The following is a 21,578-nucleotide window of genomic DNA, read 5'->3' on the forward strand; positions in this document are numbered from 1 at the left end:
AATGTAAAGAGGCAAGCTGTGCTTGTTCATCTCACCATGTTCTGGGCTCAGACATTTCAACAGAATGGCATGGTTATAAGGGCTGAGGTCACATGGTGACCTGTATTCACATTCCAGACTCAATATGAAAAGAAACTTATTTAAAATCTCAGAAAGGGTGGACAAGATCTTTTCGATAATGATTCAGTGGCTTCAAACTGAGAAAACCAGTTTGCCTTCTCTGGTAAATAAGCAGTATTTAATATAATAGCTGGACTCAAATGAGATAATTTTTTTAAATGTGACCAAATGCAAGTTGCCACCCAACATGAAATGCAGAAACAGACTCTAAATCGGCAACATGGGACATGGACCCCTTATTGCTCTCTGTAGAACCACAACAGAAGATAAGACTCACACTGCAAGTTCCCAAAGGCTGAGAACAAAGAAATGCAAAGAAATTTTGAGACAAAAGATCGAGAGGCAGCATTTTAATACATAAACCGTCAGGTTAGGCCAGAGTGTTGCTCTCCAAGTGTGGTGTGGCCCAGCAGTGTCAGCGTCCCCTGAGAACTGGTTAGAAATGTCGACTCTCCAGCCCCCTTCCCTCCCAGACTGACTGAGTGCTAATATCTCCAGGTGATTCGTATGCACATCAAAGTTTGAGAAGAACTGGGCTAGCACATTATTAATGTGGGGTTCTGCTCTTAAAACGCGCTGAGGTCAAAACAAACCCATTTCAAGCATTTTAGATCATTCTTTGCTCCAGTCTCTCTGAGCAACACTGTCACACATCAGTGTCCTGCTCTGAGACTTTTGAGCCTCTCTTATGAATCACAAGTTGTACTGACGTTTGCTGTGCCATTTGAGTAGACAGTCTTTATGGGTTACAAATTGGACTCTAAGACTTCCATCGGCTATTCCTTGCCCAGCAACCCCAGGAGTTAGGTTGTATGATAACTTCCATTTTTAGAGATGATGAAAATGGGACCATGACTCACTCAAGGGGCATCAAGCAAATCTGTATCTGAATCAGATGAGAACTCAAGCTTTTGAGCTGCCGTTGTGAGGCTCACCCAACTATGATGTCTTTCCTTTTTATACAAGAGGGGTTTTTTGCATGAGAGATTTTTAAAAAAGAACAAATTCATAGATAAAGCCATGCACATGGTGGCCCCTGGAATTATGGAAGTCTAAGAAAGAGCTTTTCAGAAGAGATATATGTCTGTGCAGAACAGGTCGTACTGGGCCCAGCCTCCACATTCCTGCTGCAGCCCACACTGGCAGGTTCTGCATCCAAGAGCCTTGGAAACCTCAGAATCTCATGAGGGCTCATAGTCCGCTCATAAAGGTGGAGTGGAAATGATCCAGGATTACCGCGAGGACCATGGGTACTGTTGCTTCCTTGGTGGCTCAGTGGGTAAAGAATCTGCCTGCAATGCAGGAGACCTGGGTTCGATCCCTGGGTAGGGAAGATCCCCTGGAGAAAGAAATGGCTACCCACTCCAGTATTCTTGCCTAGGAAATCCCATGGACCAAGGACAGAGGCGCCTGGTCGGCTACAGCCCTTGGGGTCACAAGAGTCGGACAAGACTTAGCAACTAAACCACCAAGGATACTACTACTACAAAAAAAAGAGGTGGCTTCTAGATGCCAAGAACCTACCCTGAGAAGGAAGCTTATTCTGATTCATTTGTTTCTTTCACAGATTTAGAAGAGCTTATGTAACTGGGCTCTGCCTAAATACATGTGATGTGCTTCACTAGTTTGGATAACTATTTGCTTAATTTCAATTTCCCTGGAGCAAAGTGGAGCCACCTGATGACTTGGAAATGGTCAAGACTGTGTTTCTGGCACCGACACAAATGTGCTTCTTCCTACCTCATCTGAATTTAAGATTTATCTGTCAACCCCAACTAAACAAAGGCCCCAGTGGGATTTGTTCAGTTTCACCTGCCTACACGGTGATTCTCCTAAGGTCCTCCAGAGAACGATTGCCAGGGCAGCTGCTTAAATCCCACCCCTTCCCCACCCCTCCTCTCTAGACATGCATGTCCAATAGGACATCTTCATATATAATTGATTAAAAAACAAAAAGACGGTACATTTTAAAATTCCATGTAAAAAGTATTGCTTTGCTACTGTGCTCCTGCCTGCTTGCTCACTACACGGTGTGGCAAAGGGTAGAGTCATGAGGAATCCGAGGCTGAAAATGTTTGGGAATTTTTTTAGCCGACACCAATGTATCCTGCACCTTGCACCCCTCTACAGCCCAGAGTTTTGGGGCTTGGCCTAAGGCAAAAACTACAAAGCATCCTAATGAGCAAAATTATACAACAGGAATGTATGTGCATATTTGACATTGTTTCTTCTTTTCAGGGGCAGCCCTCTGGCTATGACCCATGCCCTCTCCAAGGGTGATGGAGGAGCCCAGACAAGGCTTCTTCTGTTCACAGCTGCCAGCTCTTCCACAGACCCTATGGCCCCAGGGACCTGCCCTGCTTCGAGTGGGCCTGAAGCAGCCCTGCAATTTCCACATGGGCGGGCGATTTCAGAGCGATGGACAAAGCCGTTCGGCCAGCCTACAGGAGAGAAAGAAAAGGAAAAACAAATTTTTATCCCATCTGCTTCCCACCGCAGAAAGGAAGGGTGAGTTGGGAGCCAGGGATATACACAGGGCACAGGAGTCTGTTTCAAGCATTCTCAGAGGAGAGGAGGAGACTCCAATGACATGTGGGTCAGAGAAACGGGCTCCCTTCTGTAGAAACAGCATTCACTCCTGGGAAATCTGTACCAATGAAAATAAAAGAAGTGTCACTTGGTTTTTAACACTTTTTCTTTTTAAATCGGAAAACAGAGGAATGAAAACAACTCTTCCATTATTTCATTACACAGACCTAAATGAGAGTTAGCATTTTGGTGAATTTCCCTCCAATCTTTTCTTCTATGCAAATATGTTGTTGGTTTTTATGTAGAGGAATGATCATGTGTATCAATTTTGAATGTTCCTTTTATTTTTAACTCACCATGATATGCTATGAGATTTTCACTGCTCTTACACAGTCATCAGAACAGATCATTTTTCTTATCCACTCTATAATATCCCATTATTTACTGAACTATTTTCCTTCTGCTGGAGATTTAGGTTGTTTCCAAGTCTTCACCATCATAAACTTAGTGCAGAAAGCATGCTCCCATTCCTAATTATTTCCTAAGGATTAATTCTTTGAAGTGGGCTTGCAACTAGGAAGGGCACATTCATTTTTACCTCTTGAAGTTTGATACCACGCTACTTTTCTCACTTCAGTTGCAGTGCAGGGAGCTGCATCCTGCTATCTAAAGAAGCTGCAGGCAGAGTGACTCTCAATAGGCGGCACCATCTCTGCACAGAGATGAAGGGAAGGGCTGCCATGATGCAGTAGACGCTGAGCTCCATGAGGGCTCCAGCCCGTACCCAGAATTATGAAACCAAAATAGCTCCAAAACCCAATTCTTTGGCAACTCATTTGGAGGCAAAATCCAACCAAAGGTTATCTCTGGTCCTTAGCCCATTTAAATGTGTGAATATTTTTACATCTTGTGGCATAAACATTTAAGTTGACACATGAGGGCCACCCAAGATCCACTAGAGTGCTCTCTACTGCAGATGGGGAAAACCACTTCTTAAAATGTGGAAATTCCACAGAAGCAGGTGGGAAGTGTTCACACTCAGCTAAAACCCCTTCAGTCTCTTCTCTGAGCTTCAGGACGAGTCCGGCTGCCACCAGGGCCCCCCACACACGAAAATAACTACAATGCATGGCCAGAGGCCAAACAAGCAGCAGAGAAGCAGAGTAAGCTCCAGAGAGGACGACCACGCTGTGTGTATGGGGGAAGGGTGAGGGACAGGCAGAGGAAGTGGCGTTTCAGCAGACAGGCTTCCCCAAACAGACAAAGAGGAAGTTTTCCCTGAAAAGGCCTCATGATTCCTTGTGCCCTGTTTTTATCCGTCTCTGTAACTTGATATTTGTGGGGTTATTTGACATCTCAGTCCCCAAGAGGTCAGACACTGGATCTGGCCTGTTCTGCTGGCCCAGCCACTGGCCCCATGCCTGCAGTCTGGTCAGTCCTAATATGCACTGTTGAAAAAGGGAATGCCAGTGACATTATAACAGAGTATTCGAGTTGATCAAGAACTTGAGCCACCTGAAGCCTAACGAATATGTTCCTAGACTGAACAAGTCTGGAAGAAAGCAAAGATGTTCCTCAGAGGCATCTTGTGAAAGCCCCACAGAGGCACCTGGGGTTTGTTTAGGCCTGTCCCCTGCTGCACTTCATCAACCTGGAGGCTCCACATAAACACACGGTGTGATTAACCGGGCAAGAGTCACAGGGCCAGTCCCAGGGGACATGTGCAACTTTGACAGGGCCCACCCGGAGACGACAGCCTACATCTATGGGCTCTTCAACTACAGACATAGGAAGTGGGGGCCCCATTCAGTTCAGAAAGAGTGGCCAGAGAGACCACCTGGGGAGGGTGTGTCCCTGAGATGCCTCTGCCTGAGCACTGGGAACAAGTCCATGGCATGCAGCTCTGGTGGTAGTGAGGAATGGCAGGTCCCTGTTCAGCAGCACTGCAGGCCCAGAGAGATGGCAGGGGCTCGGGCAGCCAGTACACCTATGTGTGTGTGTGTGTGTGTATGTGTGTGTGTCTGGTGGGGGGTTATCTTTCAATATGACAAGAACTCAACAAGAAGCCACTGCACATCAGGCAAAGATGGGCAAGGCATAGTCTCTGCCCTCTGCTGCTGCTACTGCTACTGCTCAGTCACTTCAGTCGTGTCCGATTCTGTGTGACCCCATAGATGGAAGCCCACCAGTCTCCCCTGTGCCTGGGATTCTCCAGGCAAGAACACTGGAGTGGGTTGCCATTTCCTTCTCCAATGTGTGAAAGTGAAAGTGAAGTCGCTCAGTCGTGTCTGACCCCTAGCGACCCCATGGACTGCAGCCCACCAGGCTCCTCCATCCATGGGATTTTCCAGGCAAGAGTACTGGAGTGGCTTGCCATTGGAAGTTCTCAATTTGATAAGTGTTTTGGAGGCACTGCTCAAACAAGCCCTTCCAAGGGTGAGCTTCGGGGTGGGGGGCAGGCCTCCATCCTCACCACCACCTCTGCATCCTTATCACTCTAGCTGCCCCAAAAGACTGAGTGATCAGTTTCTCCAATTACCTTCCAAACTTGGGGAAGACACCTTGCTGGCTGTTCTGGGGGTTCTACATTCACAGCAACCTTTAAATGTTGGCAGGATGACAGAACCCAATTTCAAGACATGATTTCTCTCTCAGTTTTCCAATGGAGCACCTAAGTCCCCACAGGAAACTGAACATTGAAACCAAATGGTGATCATGATAAGGGCTGGATGCCACCCCTCCATGCACAGCAGGAGGCACAGGGCTTGGTGCTTGCTGGGTCCCCAGTCAGCTGTCCCTATCTCCCACTGACATTTCTCACCCAAGTCAATTTGGGAAATTTCTGCTGGGAAACCTCAGCAGGCAGTAGGTGACTGACCTCTGTAAGCTGGAATCTAGAACCTTCTGTGGGCCTGTTGTCTGACTGCCCGGGCAACCCTGTGTTTGCTGGGCACCACCTAACCCTCTCCACCCTCCCCTAGGACAGGCTTCTGTCACCACCTCCGGTTTAGCTGCCCCGTTCCTACTTCCCCAGCTTCCAGCCCTCCCCCAAACTGCAGCCAGCCTGGTCCTCAACCCCGCTCGGGCTCTTCCTGATCCAGCACTTGACTTGGATGACTTTTCATCCAAGAAGTTCAGTACTTCAGTATTCACCTATACCAGAGTTTCTCAGCCTTGGCACTACTGATGTGTTGGGCCAGATAATTTGTAATTCTTCACTGCTGCCATACATTGTAGGATGTACAGCAACAACCCTGGCCTCTACCCACCAGATGCCAGAACTGACCCCTGCACATACTTATGACAGATAAAAATGTTTTCAGACACTGTAGGATCTCCCCTGGAGGGAAAATCACTCCCGAATGAGAGCCATGTCTCTCTTTGAGGGTCAATCTTCTCTGATTGGCCCCTCCTAACTCCAGGCCTTTATCCTCCCTCTTCCCTCCAGACACTGCCCGCAAATGCCCTGGTCCCTACTCATTCATGCGGTGGCTGCTTTGTATTTGCTATCACAGTTCACCTATTCACAACAATAACAGTTGCCATTAACTAAATATTTCTTAGATGTCTAATAGGGGCTTTATAAATGTTACCATATTAAGGTCTGGTCTATTACTATCCTCATTTACAGACAAGCATACTGAGGCTCAGAGTGGTTAGGTGACCTGCCCAAAGGCACACAGTTACACAGCCCAGTATCAAACTCATGGGTGTTTAAAAGTCCATGCTTCTAACCGTCACTCAATTTGTTGGAAGAACCCTGGAGTCCTCCTGCCATGGCTCTTCCTCCACCTCCTGAAAGCAGCCACTGAGCTCTCTAGTCTGTGGCAGACTCCACAAGATACCCTCAGTCTCACTGCTTGATGATACCCGCTAACCAGGAATTTGCAAAGCTTCTGTCCCCCGTCCTGCAGGCCTGCCCTCTCAGGCCTCCTCTACTGCTGTGGATACCCGTAAAAGGGCCCTGGGCCTGTCCCAGATTAAGGGGCTACCTACTTCAGCCCCAGACCAACCCTTCAGGGAGCTCATTGACACAGAGCCTTTGTCTGACTGTATCCCATCTGGAAAAGGAGGCTCTTATTTCCAGAGCCCGCCACTGTTCCCACAGGCATTTCAAGAGGGTCTGTGCTCTCCACTGATCACAGAAATGACTTTGGACAGAGTTGGGGTTCAGGGGACCTGAAGATAAGGGGTGGGCCTACCTGCTGCCTGAGTGTGGTGGGAGGGAACTGGCAGCTTGAATCACTGATGGAATAATGGTGGGGAGTTCAGAGGTAGCCTAGTAAGACAGGCTGTCCCTGGGTGGGGAGGGGGCTCTCTTTCCCTTCCCAGGCCTTTGTCCCTTTTGAACTGTGAATGCTAAGAAAATACAGAGAAGTCTGTTTAAAGCATTAAATTATAATGCCAGCGTTAAGGACACTGGAGTCAGACCTGGGCTTGCATTCTCACTCCAAGAATAAGAAGCTTGGGACTTATGACTGCTACATAAGCGCTCAAGGCCTCTGCATCCTTGTCAGTGCAAAACAGGGAAGGCAGGCTCTACCTCACTGGATCTTTTTGATATTTATTGATTGATTCATTCATTTATTTACTCATTTGGCACACAGGATCTTCAGCTGTGGCATGAAAACTTTTAACAGCAGCATGTGAGATCTGATTCTTTAACCAGGGAGCAAACCCAGGCCCCCTGCATTGGGAGCATGGTGTCTTAGCTACTGGATCACCAGGGAAGTCCGCTTACTGGATTATTGAGAGGATTCATGAGGTAATGCACAGAAAGAGTTAGTTTCTGTGAGTGTTCTTAGGAGTCTGATGGAGCTGGTTCTACCAGCTAGCTGTGTGACCTTGCATATGTTACTTCACCACTTGGTGCTTCTATTTCCTCATGAGCAAATGGGTGGCATCAAGAGTCAACCTCATAACGTAGTTGTGGGATTTAAACAAGATGGTCTGAGGTCGCTGCTTGGTATAGTACCTGGCACCGAGCCAGCACAAGGCACAGGTTAACTCTTCACTACTGTTATCTCATTATGGTCACCGCCACCATCATGGCCATCCTCATCATTGCCATCACCATCACCTTACAAGAAGACTGTGTCTGGCAGTGCAGCTTCAGGCAGGGTGTCTCCGTGAAACGGGCCCCTCTGTAAGGTGGGCCACTGTCCAAGAAGGGACATGATTTGCACACGGTTCCTTCCTCCTGCCTTTTGGGAGCCCCATGGGCAGCAGAGTTTCCTTGCTTAAGCTGTGCCTCAAAGGACACATACTGTTATTGCCGTGATCAGATGTGCTTCAGGGCTGAGAGCAGGTCTGGACATAACCCGTCAGAATGGTGTAAAAGGCTAGAGTTTTGGGTTTCCCAGCTCCAAGTCTCTCAGCATTTACATGGGTCATCTCATTTAAACCCAATAACAGCCTTATGAGGTTAATTCTGTTGCTACTGCCATATGCTTCCTTGAATTCTGCTGGCTGGCAAGGTACTTTTCAGGAAGGAAAGTGAAACACCCACTTGTTAATTGCCTATAAGTCTCACCTTGTCAGTCAGGCTGCTGTCGCAGGCTGGATGTGCCAGAAGCAGCCGTACCATGTCGGTGTTGCCATGGCAACAGGCCAGCATGAGGGCTGACGATCCATCATGGTCCTGTAGGTTGACATCTGCCTGGCAGCTCAGCAGCGCCTGGACCATGTCCTCCCTGTCGTGGCTGACTCCCAGCATCAGCGCCGTCTGGCCCCCCTGCACACAGAGAGCAGGGGTGTGGTCAGGTTGTGGTTGATGGGAAGGACCCTCTCTATAGCCTACATGTAAGCAGGAAAGACTTCTCTGGAAAATGACAGTTGATCTGAATCTCTGTGGTATGGGACATATCTTCCTTAGCCTACAAACTTCTACTCCTCTTCCAAGATACTAGTCAAATGTACATCCTCTCTAAAGCCCTCTACTTATACCCCAAGCACAGGTTTCATAACAGCACTTACCATTTGGTTCTGCAACATGTCAACCTCTCTCTTTCTCATGGGCTGTGACATCTTTGATGGCAGGGACTAAGTCTTTTTCATCTCTTTCTCCAGCACCTAGTACCAAGTACGTGCTGATAAATGTTGAATGATGGAATAAACGAAGGGCTTAAAAGTCAGCAGCATGACTTCTGACTGCCTGCCCCAGCCTAACTTCCTCGAGGAAGCCTGGGATTGCACTGAACGCCTCTGATATTTTCAGTTGAATGATACCCAGAGCCCTCTTTTCTCACCAAGCTCTCTGCACGGTACTGTGGTCATCGCTAACCCACAGCCATTGACAACACTCTTTCACTTGCTTGTAATAATCAGCACACATGGCAGTGGATCAGAGTCAGAAAGTGAGACAAAGCTCTGGTTCTGCTGTTTCCTAGTGTGTGACGCTGGCCACGTCACTTGGTGTCCCAGAATCTTGGTCAATCTTGGTCAGAGTATTTGTGAAAGTCAAATGAAATAAAGGGTATAAATATAAAAATGTGTGGTAGCTGTTTTTTCTGATAACAAATTTATCATCATTTCCCCTGGATTTTCCTGTATATGCACAGTACTCTTATACAACTTGATTATATATTTTGCACTCATGATTCTCTCCTGGGTTCCAGGCTGGTCAGGCGGGTCTCTCTGACTGAATGTCAGGCTTTGTAAGGTTGTAAGAATGAGGTAAGGGCTCTGTTTTCTCTCCCTTCAAATCCCCTGTGGCTTTGAGCGCAGTGTCTTACACATGTTGGCTGATGTGTTCACTGATTAAGGCTCCAAAATGCAGTCACTGATAGATTATGTTTCCCTGCCCAGAAGGCTGGGGCTTAGAGAAAAGTGAGGGGATTGCAATCAGAAAAAGGCTGGCCCTGTCACATACTGCTTATGTGAGTCTGGATAAGTTAACCTCTTGGCGATTTTTGCTGATCTGGTAAAACAGGAATGCTTAAGGATATTACCTACCCCCTGGGGCTGTTGTGGGACCTTCATGAGGCCCAAATTTTACGTGTGTGAAAGTGTTAGTCACTCAGTTGTGTCCCACTGTTTGTGATCCCATGGACTGCAGCCCGCCAGGCTCCTCTGTCCGTGGGATTTCCAAGCAAAAATACCGAAGTGGGTAGCCATTCCCTTCTTCATGGGATTGTCCCAACCCAGGGATCAAACCCAGGTCTCCTGAATTGCAGACATATTCTTTACCATCTGAGCCACTAGAGAAGCCCAAATGTTGTATACATTTTAGCTATTATTGTCTTTATGAGTGTTAGAGATAATGTCTGACCACCGTGGGAATGTATCGTTAGATGTCCTGGTTCCCCATTTCTCTGGAACTCAGATCTTTCCAGAGAAGACTCTTTGATCTTTGGTTTGCTTATAGCTAGTCCTGAGGTAATGCTTGTTGACTGTACTAACCAGACCACAGTTGTCCCTCCAGGACCCTCTCTCCAAGTGGTATGAAAGCCAGATGTTGTAGACAGATGTCTTCCTGACTGCCCCCTGCCTGATTTGGGACCCTTTCCTTCCTCACCTCCCTCCTGATCTGGATCCATACCATTTAATTCAACAAACATTTACAGAACACTGTTATCAGTGCGGTGCAGTGCTGACCCTGGAGATACAAGAGAAATAGGTAGCTTAGCCCAGGAGACTTCTGGCCTCCCAGCTCACTCCTATCTACCCTGATGCCTCAGTTCAGTTCAGTTCAGTTCAGTCACTCAGTCGTGTCCGACTCTCCGCGACCCCATGAATCACAGCACGCCAGGCCTCCCTGTCCATCACCAACTCCCGGAGTTCACCCAAACTCATGTCCCAAGAGTCGGTGATGCCATCCAGCCATCTCATTTTCGGTCGTCCCCTTCTCCTCCCGCCCCCAACCTTTCCCAGCATCAGAGTCTTTTCCAGTGAGTCAACTCGTCGCATGAGGTGGCCAAAGTATTGCAGTTTCAGCTTTAGCATCAGTCTTTCCAATGAACACCCAGGATTGCCTGCGGCCCCCTTAATACCTAAAACCCCCAGGGGGCGCTGAAGAGCACAGCTACACTGTAATCCCTTTCTTCCCTTGGCAACGTGGGATGGGTCCCTTACTCTCCTAGAGCATGGGTTTCTCCTCTACAAGAAGAGCATATATTTTTGATCATTAGTGAGCATTCTGCCTTCAAGAGGGCCAATTGAGAAAAAAAGATTTACAATGTTTATGGAAAACTATTTGAAGTGAAAACAGCTTTATTGAGTCCTACGGTGTAAGCTATAGGTGAGTAAAAATACTTTAAAAACCAGAAAGTAAGCTATAAATGTCTGATTCTTGCCACCAATAGGATTGCTATTATGTGAAGTGGACAAAATGACTTTGCCATCAGGTTTAGCTGCAGTCACTTTGGGCTGGAGTGGTAGCAGAGTTAAATGGATTGCTGGGAGACAGTTTTCTATGGTATCTTGGTTTGCTGCAATTCTGTCAGTGAGGCACTATCTGGCCTTTTGTTTCACTGTCTTTTTAAGGAAATACATACAGTGAACAGCATTGGGAGACAGAGGTTCCTTCAGAACAGAGGGTAGTCACGCTTACTACCCAGTATGGAAGATTCAGGTTCCCTAAGCTCAGGGTTTCTCTCTAGTAACACAGCCCCCTCTGTGTGCAGGGATCTGCTCCCCCTCACACTGCCCTGTAGCTATCGGGACTCCGGGAACAGGTATAAATAGCGATGTTCTGACTACTGTTGCCACTGTGAGTACCACACTGTCCTTTGGCATAGGGGTCCTGTGTCTTCTGCCGGCATCCATGACACTGTGGCAGCTAACTTGTTAGCTTTAAGGGAGAGTACAATCTCAGACCCTTCATAGTTCTTTAGAGTAGGGCTATACCTATGATCACTCTAGGGGGTAAAGGAGAGTGGAATGCACTCCACTTATTCTCCTCTTGGTCAAAGATGGGCAAGTGGCCTTTTGAAGAGTTCCCACTGCTCCATATGGAGCTCCATCTGACTCAAAGCCCTACTGGCTAAGGGTTATACCTTTGTTCCATATTCTCAAGTAGAAGGGCCCTGCAGCTGAACAGAGACAACCCAACCCTCTGAACTGCTCTGTGATTCATGATCCCTCTATGTATCATCTCCAGGGGCTTTCCAGATCACAACTAGCAAATGCCTTGTCCGGATGCTATCTGTGGAAACTTTCAGTTCCAAGAGTCTGGTCCAGAAGGAATCTGACCAGTTTCAGCCCAGAACATAGATTACAAGTTCACAACCTCTGTCCCAACCTGTCTGGGCCTCAGGAGGCTCCAAGGAAACCAGAAGTCCAATCTTTGGATAGATGCCACTTGGAGTGCCCAGACTTCTCGGGCTAAAAACTGGATCTGCATGGAGTTCCTCACCCCACTGGCAGAATAAAACTAGGAGGAGTCCGCATTCATTAAAGAGGAGATCATGTTCACTCCTCCTACCTGAGTAGCTTGGATGTTCACATTCCCTTCTCTTAAGAGCTTCCAGACAACAGCCATGTCTTCATCGGTCTCGGCAGAAGCCAGGGGAGTGATCATCACAGCAGTGTAGCCAGCTTTGTTCTGATGGTTCACGTTGCAGACACCTGCAAGAGAAACACTGAAACTGGAAGAGCTCTTAGAATGCCAGAAGCCGGGCTTTAGCCCGTTCAACAGGAGGCTTCCCACTGGTTAAAGGGCCACAGAACAGAGCAATTCTTTCCCAGTGGTGGAATCTGTATTCTACATTTTAGCAGCCTTTAACAGTGGCTACCCTCCTTTACAACTTTTCTGAGGACACCTAGCAAAAAAGGCGCAGAGGAGAGTCACAGATGACCGAGGCCTATGACCTTGACTTTATTTCCTAAAGTGGGACATTATTCATATTTTACAGATGAGAACACAGAAGGTGAGTGAAACTGTATGAATGCCCCGGGGAAGGAGAGTCGCAAGCAGGACCCGCTCACTGAGCGTCAGGTCTACCTGCCGCTAGAGCCCATCACTCCTGCAGCCGCATGTCGCCCTCAGGTGTGCACTTCAGGTCTTGCTCTGTGTCTCCATATAATTCATCAACTACTGGCTGTAGTTCTAGGTCCTTTAAAGGCCTAGTGATATCTTGTGAAATGGACCAGAGGACATGAAAAATGCCCCAGAATAAACACAGAAATCTTCTGGGAATAACCAACTCATTTGAGAAGCACAATAGAAAAACACTTCGCAAATGTTTATAGTAAAACAAATAAGAGTATACATTTCACAAGAGAATGAAAAACTGGCATATTTTTAAGATGAAGTATTACATGAGAACTCAAGGGAAATTTCTGCTTCATAACCCTGGGGATATGCATTCACATCCGTCCCCACCAAAGGAGATGGAGGAGATCATCAGCCTGTTGTCTGAAGGCTCCCACCTTTTAAGGGCAGTTGTTGATGTTGCTTAGTTGCTTAGTCGTGTCCAACTCTTCTGTGACCCCATGGGCTGTAGCGCACCAGGCTCCTGTCCATGGAACTTTCTGCCAAAGAATACTGGAGTGGGTTGCCATTTCCAGATCCCTAGGGGATCTTCCTGACCCAGGGATCAAACCCATGTCTCCTGCATTGGCAGGCAGACTCTTTACCACTGAGCCACCAGGGAAGTCCTTTAAGGGGTGTATAACTTGGAGAAGGAAATGGCAACCCACTCCAGTATTCTTGCCTGGAGAATCCCATGGACAGAGGAGCCTGGTGGGCCACAGCCCACAGGGTCACAAAGAGTCGGACATGACTAAGTGACTAACACACACACACACAGCATGAAAAACTAAATCTTCCCTGTACTATTACTCAGGAGAAAAACTATGTTTCTCTTTAGGCCAGTAATAAAACTATCTCAGTAGAGCAAGTATGAGACTTTCTTAGCATTTCTTCTGTAAAAGGAAGATAATAAAAGAACTTGTAAGGTTCCTGTGAAAGTCAATGAGTTAATATATTAAGACCACTTAGAATGGCTAGCACATAATAAACACTCAGTGAGCATTAACTGTTACTGCTATTATTGTCCAGAATGGTATTCTTATCATCACATCCTTGCTACTTGCTCTTGAAGACTCAGATATTCATTAAAACAAATCTGGTTTATGACAAAACATCAGTGAGATTTACTCATAAGTTCTGTGCAAGAGGAAAAAATAATATTTGGCTGACAGTCCCTCTACCCCAAACAATTTTTCAGAAATGTGTCATGATGGACCAGGATGCCAATGGATACGGTTGTGCTCATGAATCAGCAGTTTCCTCACTGAAGCTTCTCTGACCACTGTCGTGACCAACTGAGCTATGAAAGGCAAATATCAGCTCCATTCAATGCCTTATAACCCTGCTCTGATCAAGATGGGAATATCTGTCTGTGTTGCCTGGTTAATGACTTTAACATTTTTACCCCATGACTATTCTATGTTTGCTTTTAAGATGTGTAAATGAGCCTCAGGTTGACTCGTTATGCTCTTGTCAGAAACGTCGCGTATAACTCAGCAGAATGACTAATTCCTCCCCAGAGGCTTTGAAAAAACTGAGGACACCCCACTTTCAAAGCAATGCTTCTAAGCAGCTCCAGTAAGCAAACTAGCCCGCCCCAGAGGTGAGGGGCAGACTCTTGACTGAACATTCTCCGAGTCAGCCAGCTTCCCCTCTGCAGAGGTGTCATGGTAAAATAGAGTACAGTTCACAAGGGACTAGGCTGGTGGAGGTGAGTCACTTTGGTACACCCTTTTACAGTTTGTAATGTGCTTTCCAGATTCTGCACAAATGACTGGGAAGGGAGTGGGACAGATCTGCGCTCCTCAACACCCCTTCTACAGTGAGGGAAAGGAATGGGACTTTCAGACCATCTCCCCAACCAACCTACTCTATTCTTTATGCTTGTGGCTGTTTAGTTATTTCACCATGTTAAAGGGAAAAGCTTCCAAACCACTTTATGGTTGATGAGTATTGACTGGATCTCAGAAAACATCAGCAGCAATTTATAATAACCAAATCAAAGGTGATCTGTTCTTTGAGACCCCATGGACTGTAACCCACCAGGCTTCTCTGTCCATGGGATTTCCCGGGCAAGAATATTGGAGTGGGTTGCAATTTCCTTCTCCAGGTGATCTTCCTGACCAAGGGATTGAATGCACGTCTCTTGAATCTCCTGAATTGGCAGGAGGATTCTTTACCACTAGCACCACCCACGAAGCCTTTTAAGCAGTAGTGTTGTTGTTATACATGTTCCATAATGAAAACCCCTAAGACTGAACACAGTAAATGGAACCCAGAGGCATAGGTGAGTGCCTTTCTCAACTGAGCTACCATTTTGATGGTATCCATGAATCCATGAAGAATGTTAGAAATGTAACTTTATCTTCCTCTGATGATGTGGGATGCAGAGAGAACTTTAGGTTATCATTACACACATCACCTTTCATACAGGTTAAGAGCCTCAAGGCTACTTAAGAGAATTTTGAAGAATGGGAAACTTACTGGAATTTAATCTAACTCCCAGGGGTCATCCATCCACTCTTTCGTCTAACAAATATTTTCACTCAACACCCACCATGAGCCAGAAAGTGGACCAAGTGCTGGAGATACTGAAGGGAATGAGACAGGCAGAGCCTCTCCTGGGTTAGCTCAGTTCTATTAGAACTCAGATAGAAGTAACAAGCAGAGATCACCTAAAGAAAGAAGCAGGATGTTCCACTAGCGAGAGATGGGGCAGCCACTTTAGATGGATCACCTTCTGAGGTGACATCTAAGCTGTGACTTGAACAATGAGAAGGGACCAGTCATGAGGAGAGTTCCAGGTGAAAGGATCCAGATGGAAAGAAAATGCAGAAGTCCAAAGGTGGGAATGAGTGTGGTGACTCTGAGGCCATGTGGCTGGAATGGAAAGAAGGAGGGTACATGGTGGCTGCAGAGAAAGGAAAGGCAGACAGGCCTGGACCATCTGGGATACCTGAAGGCCAGGCTGAGGAAGCCACCTTCTGATCCAAGAGCAAGGGGAAGCCATGGGAGGGATGGAAGTCAGTGGAGGGGTGAGGGGAATAAGATACACATTGCAGGAAAGTTGTTGGGTCTGGAATCTGGACTTCCTGATGCCTGTTTCAACGTCCCCTGTGGCCTCTAAATTAGGATTACATGTCTAGCATGCGCTCTGATTCCTGGATTCCACAGTATGGACTTCAAACCCCAGCAATGCGCTTAGTCATTGCGTGATCTGCAGCAAATCTGTTGACTTTTCTGAGCATCACTTTCATTGTCTATACAAAAGGGATAATCATTCTACTAACGGGGTAGTTATGAAGACTAAATGAGATCTCAGGTGCCAGATGCTTAGTAGAGGGAGGGCCTAATCCATGGAGATCATCTGGGGTTTTATATCTCTTGTAGGTACCATCCTAAAAATCCTTCATACAGCTTTCCTAAACTCACAGATGAGTTTGACTGGGACCCGCACACCTTCAGTCATCCCCATCACCCTGCACTCATACCACCACTTCCAGACTGCTCGATATTGTCACACACTCTGTTGAAACTCCACTAGAAGCCCTGTTGTATCATATCAGCAGACACAAAGATCTTATTTGACTCTTAACTGCCTTTTCCAGCTCCTAAGAGGGTCAAGGCCATTTGCAATGATTCTCCACCAGAGGGAAGAGTCTTCCCTTTCTCCAGATCCTGAACAATTAAGAACCTAATGCTCACTTCCCTTTTCTCCTCCTCAACATCTCTCTGGGCTTCGCCCACTTCCTTTCCTTTTGCTTCCATCTCAGAAAAAATAAATATCCTAGCAGCTTGCCTGGGCTGATCTTATCTGTCTTTGCTGTGGATTCCAGGTTTTTCCAGCTCCTGAAAGACCATGCTCCATCAAGCATCTTCTCTCCGCTGTATCTTTAATCTCTCTTTTCCTCTCTTCATCTCTCTCTTTCTCTGTGTGTCTCTCTTGAATTCTTCTCAGACAACAAATATATTCATGTCTCTGCAATCCAGTTTCCTTCTAACAACCCCCTGAAACAATTGTTTCCAAAGTCACCAGTGACCTCTTTCCAAACCTGCCAAATCTTGGCGTCATCTTCCAGAGACACTACAGTACAGTATTTGACCCAATGAACGATCTTTTTCCTTCTTGACATGATCCTCTTCATTGGCCTGGGACATTTCTCTCTCTGCAGGAAACTATCCACTGCAGTGCACCTTCCCTGCTCTCTAAGTGTTGTGTTAGTCATTAAGTTGTGTCTGACTCTTTGTGACCCTATGGACCATAGCCCACCAGGCTCCTCTATCCATGGGATTTCCCAGCAAGATTACTGGAGTGGGTCGCCATTCCCTTCTCCAAGGGATCTTCCTGATCAAGGGATCAAACTTAGGGCTCCTGCATTGCAGGTGGATTCTTTACCATCTGAGCCACCAAGGAAGCCCTTCCTGCTCTCTCAGCAGAATGTTATCTCCCTTCTTTTCAGTCCTGAAATCACACTCTATACCTCTCTCTGGGGAGCCATCATCCTGCTCCATCCTGACTGTCAAGCTGTAAACTCCTGGGAAGGCAAGAGCTCCATGTAGGTCACATCTCTGTTGGTAGGCAGTATGGACATCATACACAGTCTACACGTATCTGAGGAAGGATGAGTGAATCAAATTGAGTCAAATTGATTAAATGGAGCTATGGCCTTAAACTCTTGAGAGTCCCTTGGAATGCAAGGAGATCAAACCAGTCAACCTTAAAGGAAATCAATCCTGAATATTCATTGGAAGGACTGATGCTAAAGCTGAAGCTCCAATACTTTGGCCACCTGATGTAAAGCGCGATTCACTGGAAAAGGCCTTGAGGCTGGGAAAGCCTGAAGACAAAAGGAGAAGGGGGTGGTAGGGGATGAGATGGTTAGATAGTATCACTGACTCAATGGACATGAATTTGAGCAAACTCCAGGAGATAGTGAAGGACAGGGAACTCTGGAGTGCTGCAGTCCAGAGCAAAGAGGTGGACACAACTGAATGTCCGTGTGCACATTTGCATGGCCTTTGTTAAAAAGTACTATGAAGATGGTAAAATGTGACCTTTCCTAGAGGAAGTGTGGTATAGCACTGGAGCTGGGCAAACTGAATATAAAGTCTGACTCGACCACTTACCAGCACTGTGATCTGAGCCAGTTTTATAACTTCCTGAGCCTCAGTTTCCTCAACTGTAACATGAGAATAACGATACCCACATCACGAGTGTTGTGAAGAATACATGATATAATAAAGGCAAAATAGTCTGGCCCAGCCCTTAGAGTACAGGAGGAATTCAGAACAGTGAAAAAGCTCCTTGCTGCAAAGAAGTGGTGACAAGAACTGCCCTTCACAGAGGGACCCAGTCGGCACAGATGCGCGTGTTTCTGACCTGTCTCCAGCAGCAGCTTCACGATGGAGAAGTTAGAGTGGGACACGCTGTAGTGAAGAGCTGTGTTCCCATTGCCATCAGCCAGATTGACAAGCAGCTTTAGCAAGTGTGGGCAGTGAGGCTGGACCCCGTGGAGGTAGGCGGCCACTACAGCAGGGCTGGATGACTTCCGGCTGGTGATGCGGAACCACTCTTGACTGATGGTGTTCAAGCTCTGCTTCTGAAATATCAACACATTCCAATTCCAGAAGGTTACCTACCCAGGTGCTCCAGTTGGGGTGTCAGTTTCCACTGGGAAAAGTCAGCTTAGGTTCCTTCCACGTATATCCCTTCAATTCCCTCCAACTCTCACTGCGATTTACTCCTGGAGGGCTCAGAGCTAGCAGGGTGCAGGGGTACGCAGCACCACTCTTTGAACCTGTGGGATTGGCTCCCCCATCGTGTGAGGTAGACAAGAGGTCTGGGAGAGCAGCACAACAGCCAGTAACACGACACTTTACTTGGGGACAGCTTGAGTCCACTGTACATTTAGATCACATTCCCCACAAGCACAGGATAACCACGAGCCCCTCCTTCACACACTGACAGCAGCCTGCGTTGACTCTAGCCCAGACTCCACTGGGGCACCTGCATGTTTTTAACAGGCATAGCTGGAGAGTCACAACATTAATGGGAAAAATGCACACTGAAAGCTAAGACAAACAACATGCCCAACACATACATGAAGTAAAATCCAAACAGATGTGCTTGAAATATTTTTGGCTTTCAAGCTTCGCTAGGACCTTCAGAGAAAATGGTTAAACCGCCCGTGGCAGGATCCCACTATCTGCAGTATTCCAAGTAAGGAGAGTCCCAGAGCAAACGACACCAACTCTGCGCGTGACATGACCTAAGTGTTTTAAATGGAATATGATTAGATTATTTTCCTAAAGGGGAGGAGAAACAATGGGGCTATGATTGTAAGAGGTGGGTTCATATTCATTCCAGAAATGGCACTGGATTGGGAGTCACTAAACTTGTAGGGCCAGGCTCAAGTCCTGGCTCAGCTGCAAGACCTTGGAAGTCCTAATACATTTTGAATCCTTCTCGTACTATCTATAAAATGAGGGTGAAAAAAGGACTTGGTTTCCAACCTCTCAGGCTCTGCCGAATGAGGTCCCTGCACATCCTGCTTTGTCTCTAAGGTGGGGAGGGGTGTTCTGTGCTTTGATCCTAACATGTGTGTGATGTCAGGTTTGCATGTCCTCTAATTGCTTTTCTACGCAGAAACAGTGGACTCTTTTGTGACTGAAACAATTTTTATGTATCAGAATATCTCCTTTACCTATGGAATCTTCAGGAGAATATGGAGAAAGACCCTAATATTAAGGAACATGGTGGAAGATTTTAATTGAAGATCTAGGAAATAACTTAGCTCTGTAATTCATTGAAGAATAAGTAGCAGGAGTTTTAATCAATATCCACATCACATATTGGTTCTTTAACAATCTGGGAACAAGTTATTTGCCAAATCAGCGAAGATAAAATACTAATGAAAATGGACTAATCGATCGTTTTTACTCCTAAGGCTTTTCTGCAAAGGAGAACAAAATGGGCTTTAAAAATGCTTACACATTGTTACATATTGGGCTCTCACAAAACGGGAAAATGCGTCTGTATCAGTACCTCTTGATTCAAGCAGAAATTAATCCTTAAATGTTTAAATCTCTGTGGGCCATGATGGTGTTAGGGAGCAAACAGATGTCTTTGCTTGCTTTTGGTCTCTTGACCCACAGGTGCACTTCAAGAAAAACAGTCAGGACTACAGAACAAAATGCCAGGGCCTTAGGAAGTGGAGACATGCAGTTCACCACCTTCATTTTCTTAATGAGGAAACCAGAGCCCTGAGCATTGAACTGACTCCCTCAGCATCTCACAGACGGCAGTCCGGGGAACAGAACCATGGTTTCTATTCCACCTGCTCTTTGCCTCTCTACCCACAGTTCCATCAAACTGTGAGGTAATGTTGAGCCTAAGCCACAATGATTCCATGACATATTCAGGGTGGGATGCCTAATAACACGTGGTAAATGCCTCTGAGCCCCAGCCCTGGTTCCTGCGCACACGCACGGGTTCCACTTTCTCAACACAATCCATCACCCTGGGCAGCAGAGTTTGGGCAAATGAGACAGCACACAGCAAAGAGGGATCCCAAGCACACCCACAAAGCTGCCTCAGTTGCAAGACCCAAGCCGCCCGGGTAGAAATGACAACTTAAACAGTACGGAAATCTTTACATGACGATGACAAATCAGAGTACCAAGAGCTGGTCAGTGGTCGTCCCAGTTTCTGGCAGATGTTGGCTCAATGCCCGGCATGCATTAAGGAATTCTTCTGAGGGTTTATATCTAAAGAAAAAAATTAATTCATATATACATATATATTAGTCTCCATCTTGATAAAAAAAAAAAAATCCCCTACCTTGACTTTCACTCTCATTTTTCACTTCTCAGCAACCCAGACACCCAAACTAGGTAACTTCTCAGGGTCAGGGGCATTCCTCAGAAACACTGAGTGAAAACAGCCTCCTGTCGAACAGGGCTGACTTCTGAACTCTTCTGAAGAGCAAGCCAAGCATATTTCCCTTTGAATCCTGCTGTTTCCAGGGGATGAGGTCAGATCACCAAAACATTTTAGGGGGCCATGGACCCCACTGTCATTCCTGACATGCTGGGAAAGGGAGGGTTATCTTCCTGACTTTGGAGCAAACATTTTCCGCCTGAGTGACTTGAAAAATCCGAAGAACCCACTCCACAGCAGCAAATTTCTTCAGATTATTCTTCCATGAAGGATACAGTAAGCACTAATAGAGTCAATCAAATGAACATTGATGGCACCAGTGCACTCTCAATGATACGCGTTATTGCTGCACCGGTAAAAGGCCAGGCTTAGCACTGAGAGGCCGAGGCTGGGAGTCAATGGCATTGGTCACCATGACGCTCCAGTTTTATCAAGTCCTTACAGCACTGCTATGATGGAGCAGCCCTATGGCCCTGCTGGACAGTCAGCTGCCATTCACTCCTGTCTCTTCTTCAGCAACCAGGCTGGGGATGGTGATAATGATAATGAATGGTGCTAACTACTCTCATTTCTCCCATTTTCAGGGAGTCTACTATGTGGCAGGCACTGCACTAGGCATTTTACATACTTTTTCTCATTCAGTCCTCAGACCAAATCTATCAGGTTGCTACTATCCACATTTTACAGATGAGGAAACTGAGGCGACCACAGCTTAAGTACCTTGTCTAAAGTAATACTGTGGCAGATGTAGGATTTGAAGCACGTATGTCCAATTCCAAAGACAGTACTCTCGTCATCATGCCAAATGACCTCTCATCACTTTAAAAGACCAGGTTATGTCAGCATGGCCAATGAGAGAGGCAGAAAAACATGTGGGAGAATTACAAAAGATCTAAATCGAGGGACTTCTCTGGTTATGTGGTGGTTGAGAATCTGCCTTCCAATGCAAGGGACTTGGGTTCGATCCCTGGTTAGGGAAATACGATCCCATAAGCCACGGGGCAACTTATCCCATGC

At 46.6% G+C, this 21,578-nt stretch overlaps 1 protein-coding gene across 2 annotated transcripts in view; it reads right to left on the reverse strand.

Moving 5' to 3' along the window:
• Positions 1–337: 337 nt before the first annotated feature.
• KANK4 (KN motif and ankyrin repeat domains 4) overlaps positions 338–21,578 on the reverse strand; it is a 73,003-nt gene continuing 51,762 nt past the window's right edge. For both annotated transcript variants that reach the window (XM_088835350.1, XM_088835349.1), the window contains exons 6-10: positions 20,302–20,389; positions 18,003–18,222; positions 12,074–12,216; positions 8,183–8,383; positions 338–2,561 (exon numbers count right to left, since the gene is read on the reverse strand). In XM_088835350.1, the coding sequence (XP_088691476.1) occupies positions 2,457–2,561; positions 8,183–8,383; positions 12,074–12,216; positions 18,003–18,222; positions 20,302–20,389 (757 nt within the window). In that variant the 3' untranslated portion in view covers positions 338–2,456. The remainder of the gene's footprint in view (positions 2,562–8,182; positions 8,384–12,073; positions 12,217–18,002; positions 18,223–20,301; positions 20,390–21,578) is intronic.

This window comes from Moschus berezovskii, chromosome 4 (assembly GCF_049115385.1).
Source record: "Moschus berezovskii isolate FMDL1 chromosome 4, NW_MosBer_1.0, whole genome shotgun sequence".
Lineage (NCBI taxonomy): Eukaryota > Metazoa > Chordata > Mammalia > Artiodactyla > Moschidae > Moschus > Moschus berezovskii.